The 16398-nt window shown below is 51.9% G+C and overlaps 6 protein-coding genes across 6 annotated transcripts; 2 read left to right on the top strand and 4 right to left on the bottom strand.

Moving 5' to 3' along the window:
* Positions 1-685: 685 nt before the first annotated feature.
* Positions 686-3416, bottom strand: PG994_000188 (DNA replication licensing factor mcm3; the record flags this gene model as incomplete). Its single annotated transcript, XM_066851597.1, has 4 exons — positions 686-884; positions 998-1270; positions 1317-3267; positions 3344-3416. 4 exons carry the CDS (start codon positions 3414-3416, stop codon positions 686-688), a joined length of 2496 nt encoding a protein of 831 aa, XP_066722229.1.
* Positions 3417-4599: 1183 nt separating this feature from the next.
* On the top strand, positions 4600-5178 carry PG994_000187 (uncharacterized protein; the record flags this gene model as incomplete). The annotated part of the gene is made up of 1 exon (XM_066851596.1): positions 4600-5178. The coding sequence occupies one exon, from the start codon at positions 4600-4602 to the stop codon at positions 5176-5178; it is 579 nt and encodes a 192-aa protein (XP_066722228.1).
* A 1254-nt stretch (positions 5179-6432) lies between these two features.
* PG994_000186 (peptidase family M28) lies at positions 6433-8447 on the bottom strand (the record flags this gene model as incomplete). The annotated part of the gene is made up of 7 exons (XM_066851595.1): positions 6433-6483; positions 6871-7006; positions 7107-7279; positions 7351-7439; positions 7536-7623; positions 7754-8155; positions 8238-8447. 7 exons carry the CDS (start codon positions 8445-8447, stop codon positions 6433-6435), a joined length of 1149 nt encoding a protein of 382 aa, XP_066722227.1.
* Positions 8448-9211: 764 nt separating this feature from the next.
* Positions 9212-11217, bottom strand: PG994_000185 (uncharacterized protein; the record flags this gene model as incomplete). Its single annotated transcript, XM_066851594.1, has 6 exons — positions 9212-9415; positions 9451-10232; positions 10292-10367; positions 10424-10742; positions 10806-10950; positions 11148-11217. The coding sequence occupies 6 exons, from the start codon at positions 11215-11217 to the stop codon at positions 9212-9214; spliced, it is 1596 nt and encodes a 531-aa protein (XP_066722226.1).
* Positions 11218-13106: 1889 nt separating this feature from the next.
* Positions 13107-13930, top strand: PG994_000184 (uncharacterized protein; the record flags this gene model as incomplete). The annotated part of the gene is made up of 3 exons (XM_066851593.1): positions 13107-13358; positions 13497-13756; positions 13906-13930. 3 exons carry the CDS (start codon positions 13107-13109, stop codon positions 13928-13930), a joined length of 537 nt encoding a protein of 178 aa, XP_066722225.1.
* Positions 13931-14096: 166 nt separating this feature from the next.
* On the bottom strand, positions 14097-15928 carry PG994_000183 (uncharacterized protein; the record flags this gene model as incomplete). The annotated part of the gene is made up of 4 exons (XM_066851592.1): positions 14097-14281; positions 14464-14924; positions 14982-15514; positions 15812-15928. 4 exons carry the CDS (start codon positions 15926-15928, stop codon positions 14097-14099), a joined length of 1296 nt encoding a protein of 431 aa, XP_066722224.1.
* Between the last annotated feature and the right edge of the window lie 470 nt (positions 15929-16398).

Below are 16398 nucleotides of genomic sequence, written 5' to 3'. Positions count from 1 at the left end.
AGGGGACGCCATCGGTTCCTGTTGTGGTTAAAGATTACCGACTATGGTGTTAGACCCCCGACAGGACCTGCAGCTTTCGCCACATATTGCTGGCTTGGACTCCGATCTTTACGGTTCATCGGCTCAGGATAATGTGATGGGAAATTAGGGCAAAATTCGTTTTCGTGGTGGCCCAACATGCATGGTATCCTAACATAGGTCAATGATGATTTTTACCGACTGGCTGGGAACGCGATCCAACCGTGTCGGGCTACGTCTGAAGCGTTCCCGTCTCTTGTTAGTTCCCGTGCTAGGCGCCTCGTTTCGTTTTGTTTTTGTCGTGCCGCCTCACAGTCAAGCGACTCTCTCATTTCATTTTTGCTTGGTATTGTAGCTCGTTGAATATCTCATTACTATCAATATCATCATCGCGGCGCTATGCTAAGCCAGGGGCACTATCTCATACTCGTAAGACCGACATGCCATGTGACTTCGTCCTGCCGGAACGCCTTTCATCTCATCATCACAGGTATTCTATTCTGCTTGACGTCAAACCTCAGTCCAACGGGAACAATAAAACATGCAAACCCGCTCACGTCTATATCTTGTAAACCAAATCGCCATCCGTATACCTACGCAGAAGAATATTAGCATTGAGCAAGGAAAAGGGTTAGGCGTATTGGGGAAGGGGGAGAGCCGTCCAAACTTACATCACCTGGTTGGCCTCGTCCATGCGCTTGAGAGCCTTGATCGCTTCGTCGCGGCCGAAGGCGCCGCCGTTCCTGCTGCCAACGCGACCGTTGACAGCGGTAATCACCGCGCCGACATCCGCAGAATCGTCATCAAACAGATCCGTGTTAAGGAGCTGACCCAGAGTCGTGCGGAACGTCGCCAACCGTTCAGAGCTGATGGGCCCCTCAATGTTGAGAGAGGCCGCGCCCAGGCAAGGTCAGCGTCTTCTTGCGTATCCTCTTGCGATTGCGACGCCAGCTGCGATGCGGGCACCGATGACGCAAACGAGGTCTGTGATTGCGTAGGTGCGGCGGCGCTCGAGGTACCAGGCGCAGTACGACGCGACCGTCGTGGCGTAGCATCGTAGATGTCCTCTTCCTCTTCCTGGGGCACAGGCGCCGGCGTGGAAGACCCGGCATTGGTACCGTTAGTAGCGGCACGGCGGCCCTTCTGTTGATCCCGCGCAGACATCCGCGCCGATCGAGCAGCACTTGTGCTTGTGCGATTAGAGGTACCCCTACCAGTGCCACCCTCGTCATCATCGTCAGAGCTCTCCTCGCTGGAAGAATCAGACTCCACTACCTGAGTGCGCCTGCGCTTCTTACGGGATTCGTCCTCGACGACCTCCCTTGAACAAAGCAAATCTCAGAATGCCTTCAGCTGCAAGAGCATCTCGCTCCTCAACGCGATTGGAAAGACGGGCCTTGGCATGCGCGGTAGCCAGACGGATGATGGTCTCCAATGAACGGACAGTCAGTGGCGAGGTCCTTCGCTGGTTGCCTTCCATCTCGTCGTTTCGGAGACCGACATAAACCTCCGCTATCCGCTCAGAAGCGGCCTGGGTAAGGACGGGCTTTATTCTGTTCTTGGCATACTGGATGTACTTCTTCATGAAAGGGATGCTGAGAACCTCGTGACGCTTGTTTGCGCCACGGCCAGTCGTGAGAGTGACACCTGCGTGAAGCATACTATCGAACTTCTCGTAGACATCCGTGGGTCTCTGGGTGTCATTCTGACTCTGCATGGCAACACCAAGAGACTGTGAGTTGTTCTCACGCACCGGGGCACCTTCATCGGTACCGGCTTGACGGTAGCGGTGCATACGCAGAACGTGCTCCGAGATCTGTCGATCTCTTGTATCCTCAATGTCATCCGTTACAACGAACAGCAAATCGAAACGGGACAACAGGGAGTCTGGAAGTGCGATGTTCTTGTGGGGATCTTTGTGGGGATCGTATTGTCCGAAAATTGGGTTCGCAGCTGCGACCACACTGCAGCGGGCATTCAGGGAGGTATGAATACCAGCCTTGGCAATAGTGACGGTCTGTTGTTCCATGACTTCGTGAATTGCCACTCTGTCAATGTCAGACATCTTGTCGAACTCATCGATACAGACCACGCCGCGATCTGCCATAACCATAGCACCAGCTTCAAGTCTCCGCTCGCCAGTCTCCTTGTCTGAGGTGACGGCAGCTGTCAGACCAACACCGGACGAACCGCGACCAGTTGTGGCGATAGCCAGGGGTGCCGTGTTCAAGACGAAGCGAAGGAGCTGGGATTTGGCTGTCGACGGGTCACCAACCATGAGAATGTTGATGTCTCCTCTAAGATGGGTGCCATTTTCCAAGTTCTTCTCCATACCACCAAGAAGCATGAGTAAGATGGCCTTCTTGATATAGTCGTGACCGTAGATACTAGGCGCCAGTGATTGAGAGAGGAGTTCAAAGAGGTTCTTCTTTTTCGCAATCTTGTTGATGTTGCGGATATCGGTGTCGGTAATGACGGCTGAAGCGAGACCGCCGCCCGACTTAGAGGAGAGGTGGACAATGTTATTGGCTAACATTACCGTTTTAAACAAGGCACTGTTATGGTTGGTGTTGCGATTGCCGAGTGTCCGATAGATACCGACCAGCTGGATTCGATCGCCGGGCTTCACCTTATCGACGAGATCATCGTCGAGGATGACATCGACACCACGAGGCAGCTGACCAGCGGGAGCCCTCTCGGGCATCTCTTGGATAGAGATGGTCTGGTGATCTCTATAGGTACAAAATCCATATTCGGTAAGAAGCGGGTTGCCTTCATCGTCTTGTTGGGGATAGACGCTGGATGTCGTGACACCAGTGGTCATAGTCTGGTCTCGATACTCTCGGAAATGGAAGATATTCTTTGCCTCGTTGAAATGTACACTCTTGACAACCTTGGGCCGGATCAGGGACGTTCTGGTGACGATACCCTCGATAGTGACCATGTTGTTGAGATGAAATGACGACAGCGTGCGCGGGTTGCAGGCATGCAAGCCAAAGCTGCCAGCAAAGGCGCAATAGTATAAAACATCTGCATCTGTCTGGTCGGGTCGAGCTTGTGGCAAAGTTTTGACAATCTCCTTGAGGGCATGGTTGAAGGCGAGGGTGTAATCAAAGGGGTCGTTTAATAAACCCTCGGCCATTTCTGGGTTGTGATCGCGGACAAGGTCGATGTCGACGACCAATCGCCTTTGGTTCTTCTGGAGCATCGTAATGATGTCGGATCGGTAGCTTCTAGCATGTTGATCGTCTGTGTTGGTCGGCACAGTCAGAATCTATCCTGTCTACTGGGCCTACGACGGCTTGAAAGAGGGGGGTAAACTCACTGGGATCCAGGAACTCTTCGGCCAAGCGAATGCGCTCCTTGGTCGCTTCATCACGAAGCATTAAAGCGTCCATGGTGCCTCAATTCCTCTGTCACTACCTAGGGTCTGTTGAGGGTGGGCGTTGTGAGAATTGGGTGGTGAATGTCGGTGATGTCGCTTCGTGTGCGGGATAGGCGAAAGCGCATAAAGTTGCAAAAAGGGTCAGGACTTTCACAAAAGAACGCGACGCGTTTTTGGACCACGACGCGGGCGGGTCGTGTAAAGTGCTTCTGGATTAGGCCTAGTGTCAATTAACTGAGATCGTACCTACGGGCTTACCACGCAACCACGATGCGTCCCCAATTCAACCACAACGACGGTGTGATCTCGTGCTAATCCACGTCCAAAAAGATTGTGATACCAGGCGAGCAGGCGGTGCCTTGATTGAATGGTGTATAAAGATCATGCTTCATTGCAGGTTGATATGCATTTGCTTCCCAGCTGCCAACAAATAGTACGGTAGATGAAAGACATGGAATATGTGGCCACGATCTCGCTCTTGAGCTTGATGGGCACGATGGCTAATTGGCCACTCGGTAAGCCAAAGCCCATGCAGCCAACTGACTCCCGAGAATCAGTTACGGAGAAGTTGATACCTTCTCAATGAGGGTCTATGCCAACCGTAAACGGTGGGTTTCTCATGCTGTCCTCGCATCCTGTGACTATTGTTGTTTGGATAGCTTTACTCAGAACCTACAGCAGACCGGCAGGATTTACGGTGATGCTTGATCTCCCAACTTGAATTTGGTTCTTTCGTTCGTGCTTGATGGAACACACATGAACATCCTTTGACCAGTGGGTCTTCAGTTTGGCGTCGATGCTTTTCTTTTACCGCAGAACGCTGTAACTCTATCAGAGTCCCGAGAGTGGGAAGACAAGCCAAAACAGGTACCGGAGATGAGTCCAACTCTGAAGAATATCATTTCACTCTGAGAATATTGGAGAAATGGACAAACCCGAGTCTATCTAAGTATGTAACAGCAGTCACTCTTCGTTCTTAATCTCATTCCTCTTTCCATACACTACCCACCATTCATTCAAGAACCATCGTGTTGGTCACATTTCCATACCAAGAGTCTTCTTTTTCTCCTTCATCGAAGTTCTAGAGATCGTTGGCTCTGTACAGCCACAATCCACATCACCCGAAGATGGCTTCACCTATGAGGGCGACGGCCACCAGCAACATACTCTGCGAGGTCACAACTTGCACACGCAAAATGAATAAGGATACGCTCTGTGACAGAGTCGAGGCCTGGAGGGATAATACGGGAAATATGAGGCGACGCAGAGCCATTGACATTGCCAGCGCTGATATTTCCCGTTTGAGTGACGTTATCATCCCCGACGAATGTTGGAATCCGGGTCTTAAAGAGACTTTAGGCGCGCAACTATGTGCCATTCAATCTGCCATCGACGGTCTCAAGGCCAGGAGTCCATACGATGCGAACATCTTTGGGGTTGTGCTTGGAAAAGTCAGATCTAAGTACTCCGAGCCAAAGGATTGGCCAAAAGACCTTGCCGACGACCACATGACTATGATGCTAGCAGTCTTGAAATATGCCATCGAACGATGCTATTCGAGCACCGCCCGCGAAAGCTCAGACGACGAGCCAGAGACCTGCTACGGCAGGGTCGCCGAGGCTCTGGAGCAGGGTTTCCTCTACCGGAAGAGAGGCCTAGCCCGCGCGTCGCAGCTAACTTGCGGCCTTTTCAGGGCATTCGCACTGGTCTACTCAGATGCTGTAGTAGACCTGTATTTTGAGATGAAGGGGCGACGGATCCGAGGGAAGAAGTAGAACAGTGTATGTCAACGCTTGGGGAGCAACCGCAACGCCCAAGCGGAGGCGCCTCTTCCTTGGTCGACACAGGAAACAAAAGCTCGGCGGCGACGAAGGAGATGATGGACAGTCGGAAGCAAACGAATGCGGCGAGGAAGCAGAGGTGGCACCGCATATCTGCGCCTGCCGTTCTGTGATCAGGAAGATGCGGCAAAGAGGCCAGGAAGTGGCCCAGAGGCCGCTGGAATACAGGGGGAAATGGCGCGAACTGGTTGGGCAAGGCCAAAATTCCTACAGACGGACTCGGAGCCTATAATCCCTTCGCCACTAGGCCAGCTCGTTGGAGCTGCCCATTAACAAGCTCGGTTTAATCGGCACCAACGGGGGAGATTGCAGAAAGGGGCTTCCTCAACCATCGACGGAATGGAAGCCAATGGGGTATTATGGGCAGGGACTATCGTTTTGAACACAGCGAAGGCGTTTGCGTGTTGGTTTCTTGTGATGGTCAAAGTCGTAAGATGTGAGATGACAATAATATTGATATGAAGCCTCTTGAGCCATATATTTGAATATCTTAATATCATCCTGTTTGACTTCTTATGTCACCAATGTCGTACCAACCCATGGATACGGCTATTCAACACTAGTGTCTCTTCATATTTTACGTGACATGTAGCGGCCTGGCTCGTATCAAGTTGCCCAAGGGCAATCCATCCAGCGCTATAAGGTCGAGTCCATTCACCGCTCCCCTGAACCACGTGCAACCAAGTGTTGACGAACTGGAGCGAGGCCTCGTCGCGCGGGAGAACATGACCGAGCTCCTCGAAGCTGTAGGCGCTGTCCGCGCCGATGAATCTGGTTCTGTTGTTGGTGGTGTTACTAGCGAGCTGGGAGAAAAGGGCGTAGCTTCCCGTCGTACCGACTCGAAGGTGTAGAAGGTGTCCCCGGGCGATGATGCCTTCAAGCAAGCTGCCTCCGGTTTGTACCCCAGACAGATCCGCAGCTCCCGCGCATGCCCATCATGGGGCCAAAGCCGCGACTCAAGGCGCTCTCATTGCAAATGAAGTATCTTCTGAAAACCCCCTTTACAGTGATGATGACGACCCGTACTTCATGATTCAGGAAAGATGGCAACCCCACGAGCTTCACATCTCTACTGCCGCAGACTGAGAGGGTGCTTATGATGTTGAAATCAATTTACCGGCCTCGTAGATTGCTACTTGGCCCGCTCGAGTCATGCCAGACGACCCATGCTTCTCCGGGCTCAGGGTGCTAGCTGTAGGGCTTATTGGACGTTTGCATGACCCATTCTCCGAGAGACCCCTATTTCATTTGTTAGTATACGCTGAGCCACCACCAACTTCCTCATCTACGCTTGCTTTGACGGTATCAATTCCATTTATGTCCAATAATGATACGAATTCCCAACCGGATTCCAGGGAGCGCTGAACATAACCTCGTCGTAAATGTGATCTATTAATACGGCGATTTCGGATCAGGTTATAACCCAATTCCCACCCCATGTAGGGTCAACTACTAGCAGCTCCGAAACGCTGGGTTTAGAAATAGCTAGCCTCGACCAAGAAACCGACAGTAAGCTAGAAATGGGGTAGTGCCAGCGTCAGCCAGTCTTCATAAGCAAGCCCACGTAGAACGAATAGAGAGAGACAGATAGAGATAGGAGAGATAGGAGAGATAGAGAGAGCTTACCTTGGCGTGCTGCAGCATGTGCGGGAAGCTAAGCGTCGACACGGCGTCGCTGGCCGAGTGAATGTAAGGGCTCGAGTCGGACATGACCTCGTCGCAGACGTAGGCGGCGGGGTATCCGGCGTCTCTGGCGGAGCCACTGGCCATATAAAAAACCGCCATGGTCAGTACCGTATTACATACACATGGGACTGAAGCGGGATAAAACTGCAGGCTAGAGGTCAAGGGTCATAACTCACTGGTCGGAACAAGCGTAGCCGCAGCGATCCGTCGCGAGCTTGAGCTGGGTGTAGACCGGTACGAGCTTCTGCATGTACGACGTGAGGCCGGCGTCGACGTAGTCGGTGTAGACAGCAATCACGTTGTTGGAGAGTAGCCGGTCATCTGAAGAGGTTTCATCCAACGAAGTCAGCTACGACCCGGCCAGTCATGGAGTTCTGCCTACAACGAACGGAGAAGGGGGAAGGCGATTGATCCACTTACGTCTTGGTTCATGACGGCCAGGACCTTGACGCCAGATCGAACGTATGATTGCATCACGCCGCGCGACCCTTGAAGTCCACCCTCCTCGCCTATCAGAGCCGGAGTCAGTAAAATATGTCTGCGGAAGAGGTGCGAGACCCCTGGAGAAGTAGGGGACTAGGTAGTGATTCAACTGGTAAGCATACCGGAGTAGAAGTGGAACTCCAAAGTGTTGGCAGGCTTGAACTTGGCCTCAGCCAGCACACGGAGAGCCTCAAGGATTACGACTACACCCTAGTTCGCCAAGAATATTAGCATCAGCATGCATTCCAGACAGAGCTTACCAGGCACAAAGCGACCGACTAGGGGAAGGCCCATGGACTGTCCTTCTCTTCTCATTTGGCTGGGTCAGAACATTACTCACCCGAAGCATTATCATCCGCCCCCGCGCGCGCCCGCTCGTCGACGTGCCGATACTGTCGTAGTGGGCCGACACGACGACGACCTCGCCCGAAGTGCCCGGGATGGCGGCGATGACGCTGGGCTGGTTGTACGAGTGGGCGAACTGCTTGACGGTGATGGCGGCGTTGGCCGAGGCCGCGGACCGCACCGTATCGTACATCCACCGCGCGCTGGTCGCGGCGTAGCTGCCCCGGTAGTACCGGTTGTAGAAGTCGGCCATCGCGTTGGTCCACGTCTGCAGGTTGCTCTGCGACAGCCGCGCGATCAGCGGGCTCGCCTCCGACTGGTGGCCCGCGCCGCTCGGGAACGTGGCCCGCTTCGCCACGGCGGCTGCCACGCGGTCGGCGCGGAGCGTCTCGAGCTCCTGGTTCCGGTGTTAGCCTGGGGGTTTCCGTCGATGGCCCCTATTCCTGTGTGTGCTTTCAGGTGCGAAAAGGGAGACTTGCCATGGTGTTGGTGATATCGGCAAAGTGGATCCCCTTGGAGATGAGTCGTTCGAACTTTTGCTCCTCAGTCATCCATGTGCCGGCGTCATCCTCAGAGGTCTTGACGAGCCGCAGATCTTCATCTCGGGCCGGCAGCGACTGAGCTGTCAGGGCACCCAATGCGACGGTGGCATGAAGCGCGGCCGCGCCAAGAAGAGCGAATCTAACCATGATGAGCGAGCGAGGGTTGAAGTTGAAGACGAGACTGGTAGGACGATCTTGGAAGGGATGGAGGGGAAGTGCAATGGCCTGGCGCAGACCATCATCTCAGAAGTCGACACTGGAGGAAACCATAACGTTATATATCTCTGTCTCTCCAGCATGTCGAACTCCCCGAGCACGATATTGTCTTCATTACTACCCAATGCGGAGCGCTCATTCGCCAAGGCGAGCAAACTGCCGTAGCTGCAGCTCGTACCTTTTCTGTCCTTCTAGATGCGGCGTAGTGTGCCGAAGCCAACTACCCTGCAGAGGAGGATCCCCGATGCCAAGACGCCTTGGTCCTCCGACGTAGTACGCCAAGCTTTCTTATCTTCAATGCAAAGCCCACACACACAACAACAGACAGACAGACTCCCCAAGGAAATCAATATGAACCTTCCATTTCTTTTGTTTGATGAACCGAGGAAGACGGCTCTCACTGGTTCGATTTCACGTGCCCACGATTAAGGCATTACACCGCATTTGCTGTATGTGGTCCGGGAGGTCCCTTAGAGGCAGGTGGTTCCACCCCTCGAGGGCGAGGAAAGATGCCTGCTTCGCCAGAGCAAGCTTTCCGGTCAACAATATGAGGAAATCCTGAAGTTGCTGATGCATCGGAGCTTGTATCACATAATGGAAGAACACCAAGCGTCATTGGTGCATTTAGAGGAGGTGGGATCCTGAAGATCATGTGTTCAAACAAGTGCGTCGCATTCTCTTTCAAACATACGCGCCTAGACTATACTGCGGCCATTTCCCGGCTTCTCTTCAACGGCAAAGTTAGCATGTACTCTCTTGAGGGTAGCGGTGTCAGTGTCAGGGGTCCGATCGCGATCCAAGACTTCTACCCGGTCCGCATCCGCATTGCCATAAAGACCGATCTTGTACCAGGGGAGTTCGAACAGCCTGTTCATGCTTTCCAGATTGCGGCCGGCCGTCTCGGGGATGGAGACCCACACCAGACTCCGCCGACGATGGTGACGGCGGCGAAGAACCAGAACGTGCCGGCAGGTCCCAGCCCACCGTGCTCCGTGGGTAGAAGCATATGGGGCAGGGTGCGGGAATTGCCGTAGCTGTTGGCGAAGTGCACCGTCATGGCGAGCGAGGTCGAGACGGCGCGTATGCGGAGCGGGAAGAGCTCGGCGGTCAGGAGGTACTGCATGGAGTTCCAGCCCAGCGCCCAGCCAATGCCGGAGAGGAAGATCATCGCGATCGCGCCGTAGCTCGCTGGGACCAGAGCCTCGGGCAATACGAAGTCCGCGGCCACGCCGAGCTGAGGCACTGCCGATAGGAAGCTGGCGACGTAGATCATGGCAATGGCTTGGAGTGTGATGCCGGCCATCAAGGACCGCTTGCGCCCAATCACGTCGACCAAGAAGAGGGCGCAACAAACGGCCGACAGTAGTTTGACGACGCCAAAGATGACGGCGATCAGCAATGACTCGTTTTCGCCGTTGAAACCGAGAAGCATGAAGAGGTCCGTAGCATAGATAGTAATTGAACCGGATCCAGACCATTGCGCCATCAACTGGGCGACGGTGGCGAGGTATACTCGGTACAGATTGCTGGGTATGCAGAACATCTCTTTCAAGACACCAAAGAATCCCATGCCACTCGTTTCTAGGAGCTCCTCTTGATGAGCAGCCTGAATGGATTTCATCTCCTGAACGAGATATGGGTCTGTAGTATCGAGGTTCCGGAGACGAGACATGTTTATCAGTGCCGCTTCCGGCTTACCAACCTTGATAAGGTAGCCTATGAAACCTGTAAGCATTTATCCCGCTAAGCTGACATGGAAAGCGCTAGGAACCTACGGGGAGATTCATACTGAAAAACTGTCATTACCAAGATGACTGTAGCGAAAACGATATGGATACTGGTTGGGGCGAGCTGCCACATAGTATTAGCGAGTTTCTTTAGCCCCTTTAGTCAGAAAGCCGACGAACCCAGCGAGCGTGTGTTGAATCACCCAGGCCCACCTGAGCACCGTAATTGGCAAGGTAAGCCAACACGATGCCTAAGTAGACGAAACCCGTGAAGATGCAAGTGCATAGCCCTCGAATGGACGCAGGTGTAATCTCGGCGATGTAGATGGGACCGACTACGGCAGTCTGCCCAACACCTAGGCCAGCAATGAACCGGCCAGCATAGATGGCGGCAAGGCTACCATTGCTTCCCATGAATATTGCAATACCCAAGATCCACAGAAAGCATAGCTGGCGCGTAGCCCAGATCCGACCGATGCGGTCGCAGATAACGAAAGCACTGATGGATTCTCATCAGCCAAGCAGTTCTGGAGGCGGGCAGGCAGAGCAGGAAGCGACTAACATGAGGGCACCGCCAATTGACCCGAGCTGCACCATGGCAGCGACATTGCCCTTGATGTTTGTTTGCTCGACCAGGCTGTAAGAGCTGAGCCGGATTGTTTTCTGGAAGTCGGCTGAGCCAAAGGCTCCTGCAATCAGGCCCTCATCTACGCCACGAGAAGCCCCAGTAGACCGAAGGAGATAACGGCGAACCATAGGCGCCAATTGACTATTGGATGAATCTTGTCAGTTTCATGGTTTTATTTCCCCCGGTCTTCTGTGCGCAACGATGTTGAGACGAGGGAAGGGCGATGGCCCCGAATTTGGAGACGGAGGAGATTCATTCACCGCTTGAAAGACTTACAGACGTTTTTGGGCTCACCCAGGTTCTTCAGCTTGAAGATATTGACGGATTTCTTTGGACCTCCAGCCATTTTCGCGATTAATGACCACTTATCTTGATAATCCGTCTGACAACCAAAAAAGGGACTTGGAATCGGGCGAAGACTGCATTTGGCTTTATACCGCAGCCAGATTGAAACGCTCCATGCTTAAATCAAATACCGTAAACCGTTTTCTTGGCCTGCTCTCTATCCGACCGGGTCGCCAGTTACACCTCATGAGTATTCGTTGCATCAGGCTGGGCAACGTAGGAGCTCGATCTTGGTATTGTTCCGGCCCGCGATGGGCGTGGTAAGCAGCCAAGCGAGCAGGCTAGACCGCCGTGGTCTGTCTCATCGGCTGGCATGTCCGACAGCCAGATGAGACGTGGACGTGGTATGGCCGAAACGTGGTCCAGTCTCATCCGATGCCGACGCCGACGCCGGGCAGGGCTTAGTCGTGGAATTTCATTTTCCTCGATTTTATTTTACAAGCGCCGCGGGCTAGTGGCTGCCGAACCGGGAAGCCACCATGACATGGAATAAGCACTTGGAAGTTGGGACGGATGTTTTGAGTCAGACCAAGCGCATACCTACTTGGCGTACGATAAACTCGGGGAGGGCCCGCCTCACTCGCTAGCGGTTGCGCTACCTGTTCTGTTACTTCACCCCTTTACTTCAAAGGAAATTCGAAGAGGAGTAGTCTAGAAAAGGAGATCCTAGCACCGCTAACAAGGCTCAGCAGACCTATCCGAACATATCTGTACATTGCCCTTAATTTAAATCCCAGTTTGGAACGCGTCGCAATCGGTTTCCTCGCAGTAACTGACGCATAACGACGAGCAGACGCCACAAATTCGTTCCATTGCTATCTAAGTAGATTACAGTCATACAAAGTGGATATCTCTGGGTCTCCTATAAAGAGGCTAGAAGATTGTGTTAACAGTCGGCCCTGGGAACTTGGAAAATGAGAGAAAAAGTGACAATATCATTTCAGTTAAAGGCAGATAGTTGAAAAGGTCATGTTGTTGACCGTCTTGCCCCTTTCCCCCTTGGATACTTTCTCCCTGCCCGTGGCATTCGTAGCTTGATTACTTATCTCTTTGTTTGTTCCGGATCATGATACTCATGCACGGCCCATCCTTTTCTGAGGAGGGGTAAGACCAGGTCGCTGAGTCTTGAGAGACGAGATAGCCGTGCCTGTGTTTTCGCCATCTTTGCAACCAATGAACGATTGATTTTACATGAGAAGCATACTATTTATGAACATTATCAACCATTTGGGTCGGTTAGTTACAGTTGCAAATAGTCCTACGAAATCACCACGAGATAGTATTTACCATAAACTCGAACATCTGTATACTTCTACTACCCCTTTTAGCAATCCCTATACTATACCCTGCGGTGAATTCCATCTCCCTGTGACTCGTAGAATATTCGTATTTTCTGAATACGGTTATAGAGATACGACCCGTGTTGGATTGCCCGGAAGGACAAGGTAGCTTGAGACCATATCCGTGTGTTCCCCAGGTGAAGATCCAGCTGATTATCGACCTACCAGAGCGTGAGTAGTAAGTAAGGGACTGGCCATTATAGTGTTTGCGCAATGTATAGGAAAATGGTGGAAGAAATGTAAGTTCTCCGTTACAAGAAGTACCAAGTGAGACTCGACATGTTGGTTACTGACCTTTGCATTCAATGCTCCTTTGCATTCACTGCTCCATCATCGGTTTAAAGGTAATTATCTCAACTGCCGACGATTATTTCAACCACTCCTTCTTTCCTTCCTCACAATAATCTCTCCTCCTCAACCTCCAGTCACACCAACCACTTCCGACACGACCAACATCAACGAGTCAAGCTTTCACGGAGGAGAAACCATCATACAACACTCGTCAAGTAAAATACACTCATCTTCTCCTGTTCGCTGCATCATCGACAAAATGCAGTTCATCTTCGCCCTTGTTTTCTTCCTCCTCGGTCTCGGTGCCAATGCGGCCACCTTTAACGACATCACTGGCAGTCTCCCTGATTGTGCTTACATGGCTGACATGGAAGACATCCACCATGGACTTCTGAACATCACGGATCTCGATGGAAACCCGGTTCAAGGATCACCATTCGTTCTCGACACAATCTCCACCTCCGCTCCCGTAATTCATGATGATCCGATCCGGACTAAGGATGCTTGGGGTGTAAGTTTGCGTCTCTGGCCCAACCCATACACCATGAACCCCCAGCTTTGGCTTCTCTCTTCTTCCTTTAAGCTTCGAGCCCCCTCATGTTTGCTACGTCCATGATTCGCTGACCAATACATCTTTTTCCTGACACAGTGCGTCGCGAACGAATTTGGGGATTACGGCTTCTGGCACGATGCGGGCCAAAAGCTGGGTCGCTGGTGCGACAATAACCAGATGCCAGCGAACAAAATCTACTGGTGGCAAACGGAGGAGGAACAGGCCTACATCTGCAACTGGGCCGGTGTGCAGGCTTGTAGTTACGATGCGTGGGACAATCGCATGAGGGGCACCATTGACCAAAACTGCAACGGAAATGGCGCCGGCTGGTTCCTCGAGGGCTCCGGCAACAAAGGGTACGGACGCGGAATCAAGGGTGGTAAGAGCGACCCGCTTACTATTTGCTGGGCTCTTTGTATCTACTGCCTAATTCTTGATCAAACCAGCCAAGCTAGTCTGCGTCTACAAATCACATCCGCGTGGATGAAAACGTCACTGCGTGCAGATTTCGCAGTGTTTTCTGTGTTTGAGTTGTCTTGAATGGTACCGCAAGTCCCTATCTACATCCCTATATCCATCAGTGAACACGAGATATGATGTGACTTGTTTTCATTATGGGTGCTTCGCTACAGACTGTCTTTCCTGTGTTATTCTCATTTAGCCAACCCAGATGATCACTGGTCAATACCACTTCCCTCATGATGAAACACGGAATCTTCGCTGAGCCTCATACACTGCCTGATCTTCATTTGCTACCCGGTTCTCATCATTCTCCCCAAAGTCGATTTGGTACTGTCTGACCCGGCAGTACTCCTGTACTTCATAGCGGTTCAAATCTCGAAGACCAGGAAGCAAAGTAACGTCTTCGTAGGGAATCCACACTGCTCCTGCTTTAGTAGGGAAGTTGCCGTCAATAAATCGACCGTCCATTGTCTCTCGGACCAATTTCACACGAAAATTCTCATTTGCACCGAGTACACCCATGACAGCATGCTTATCTCAGATTTACCTGCAGCAGAAGATCTACTCCAAAAGCCCACCAAAATACGAGTTGGTCTTGTACCTGGCAGCTGCAAATCGCGGGGGATTTCTGTCAGATTAAGGGTTGAGTTTCGGGCTTCGAGTCCATCAATCCAAGTTGGGATGGCTGAAAGAGAAAGCTGTTGAAGATGGCGGCCAAGATGTCGGCAATATTTCGACTTGCTTTCTTCCTTATTCATGCTGGGAGCCCATGCATTGCAAAGAGGGCAGGCACCTTCGCCATAGTCATCCTGGTGTTTCTCACAGGATTCAATAACGAACGGCAATTGAGCTTCTGTGACAGCTCCTGGATGATGGTGACTCAGATGGCTCGCCAGGCCATCTCTAGAGACACAGACTCCTTCGTAGCATCGATCACACACCCATCGCTTGCGATGGCAATGCGTCTCGTGGCTAAACCAATCGTGCCGCGTCGAGAAGGGCTCGTGATCGCAATCTTCGAATGTACATACATAGGGACGAAGCTCAGAGAAGACATGACGCCTAGCTTCCAGTCAGCATCTCAGAAATCATTTTATGTCAGGCACGATGCTTGCTTACTTCCATTCTGAGGGCTTAGTGAATAACTGAATGGTACGACAAAAAGGACATTCTATCTCATCATCGTATTGGAGCTCGATCCCATCGAGGATCAGGTTGGTGAGTTGAGGCACGCTAAGTTCTCCAGAGTTGTCATCTGGAATGATGCTGGCGAAGGATGTTGCCACTGTCCTTAATGTGTGTCTATCCGGCATCATCTCTTCCATTGCAGCGCTCGGATCGCCGGCCTCAAGAGTCGTTGCGATGGTGGACGGATCATCGCCAACCACTTCTCTAAAGCTTTGTTCGTCTCGTTGGTTCGCTAGTTTTGATCGGTGAAGCTGGCGGTACTTGATGGCATCTCGTCTCTGTGTGTTGCAGGTCCCTAGTCGAGTGACAAGCCATCCAGAGTCCCTAGCCTTGGGAAAATTATCCCTCAAATGCCTGATATCGAGGCTTGGATCAATGTTTGAAATCGAAAGCTCGGGAGTCGCCCCCTCGGACGTTGGCGCCGGAGGAGCATAGACAGCCGCATCAGTTGTCTGATTGCCGAGCTGCTGTTGGATAGTAGAGTTTCCAACTCCGTTACGATGACCTTTGAAGAGCCATGAATGTGCCGAGTCCTGCTAGGTAGCTCTACTAGAGCAATTTTTGTTGCTAAATTGGGTCAGATTAACGACAGGCACTTTGCTCAAGCATCGTCAGCAGTTCTCACCTCGTACAGTTAAGCCGTGAAGCCTCTCCAAATTCCCTACAGCTACTTCTCTCATTGGAGGAGCATCGTTGATACGATAGTCCAACGAGGCTTTTGATGTTAGGGGCCGACTTGCACCTACGTTTTCCCGGCATACTCGAAATCGAGCCCTCAGCTGATCAGGGGAACTGAGGGCAGTATCGGTAACAGGGGGGACTGAGGAGCAGAGCCGATCCAACTGTGTAAAGGTGCTAAGAACCTTTTCAGAAATCATTGGGGATTGCATAACTCTAAGTTGGTGATGAAACAGAGAATCTGGCAGAAGTTGAGTCAATAGTCATGTCACTTTCCCGAAAACCCGTTCATGCGTCGGATCAACTCATGCGGAAGGTAGTAATACTCGACGCTGATACGTTGTGACCCCTCACCAGAATATTGCCTCATGTGATCTTTGTAGAGCCTGGGCAAATGAGGCTGGGGCCTAAACGACATTGCTCTCGCCTGTCGTGAAGTTTGAACTACCGGCGGATGTTCATTTTGAACTGACCTACGACAACGCGTTTCAAAAGTTCAAAACCGCATGAAAGCCGAATCATTTGGGCTACCTCTCGACACTATTATAAATAATAACCATGTCGGGGATCGAAGTTGCTGGGCTGGTTCTTGGCGCATTCCTATCGCACTGGAGGGCCTTAAGATATTAAAATCGTATGTGGCGTCGCTAGAAACGTGGTGGGAATACGA

Source organism: Apiospora phragmitis, assembly GCF_038363925.1.
Source record: "Apiospora phragmitis strain CBS 135458 chromosome Unknown utg000001l:1.0-2902119.0:1.0-2906034.0, whole genome shotgun sequence".
NCBI lineage: Eukaryota > Fungi > Ascomycota > Sordariomycetes > Amphisphaeriales > Apiosporaceae > Apiospora > Apiospora phragmitis.
Note: the sequence above shows the minus strand (reverse complement) of the source record. Positions and strands in the feature narration are given on the sequence as shown.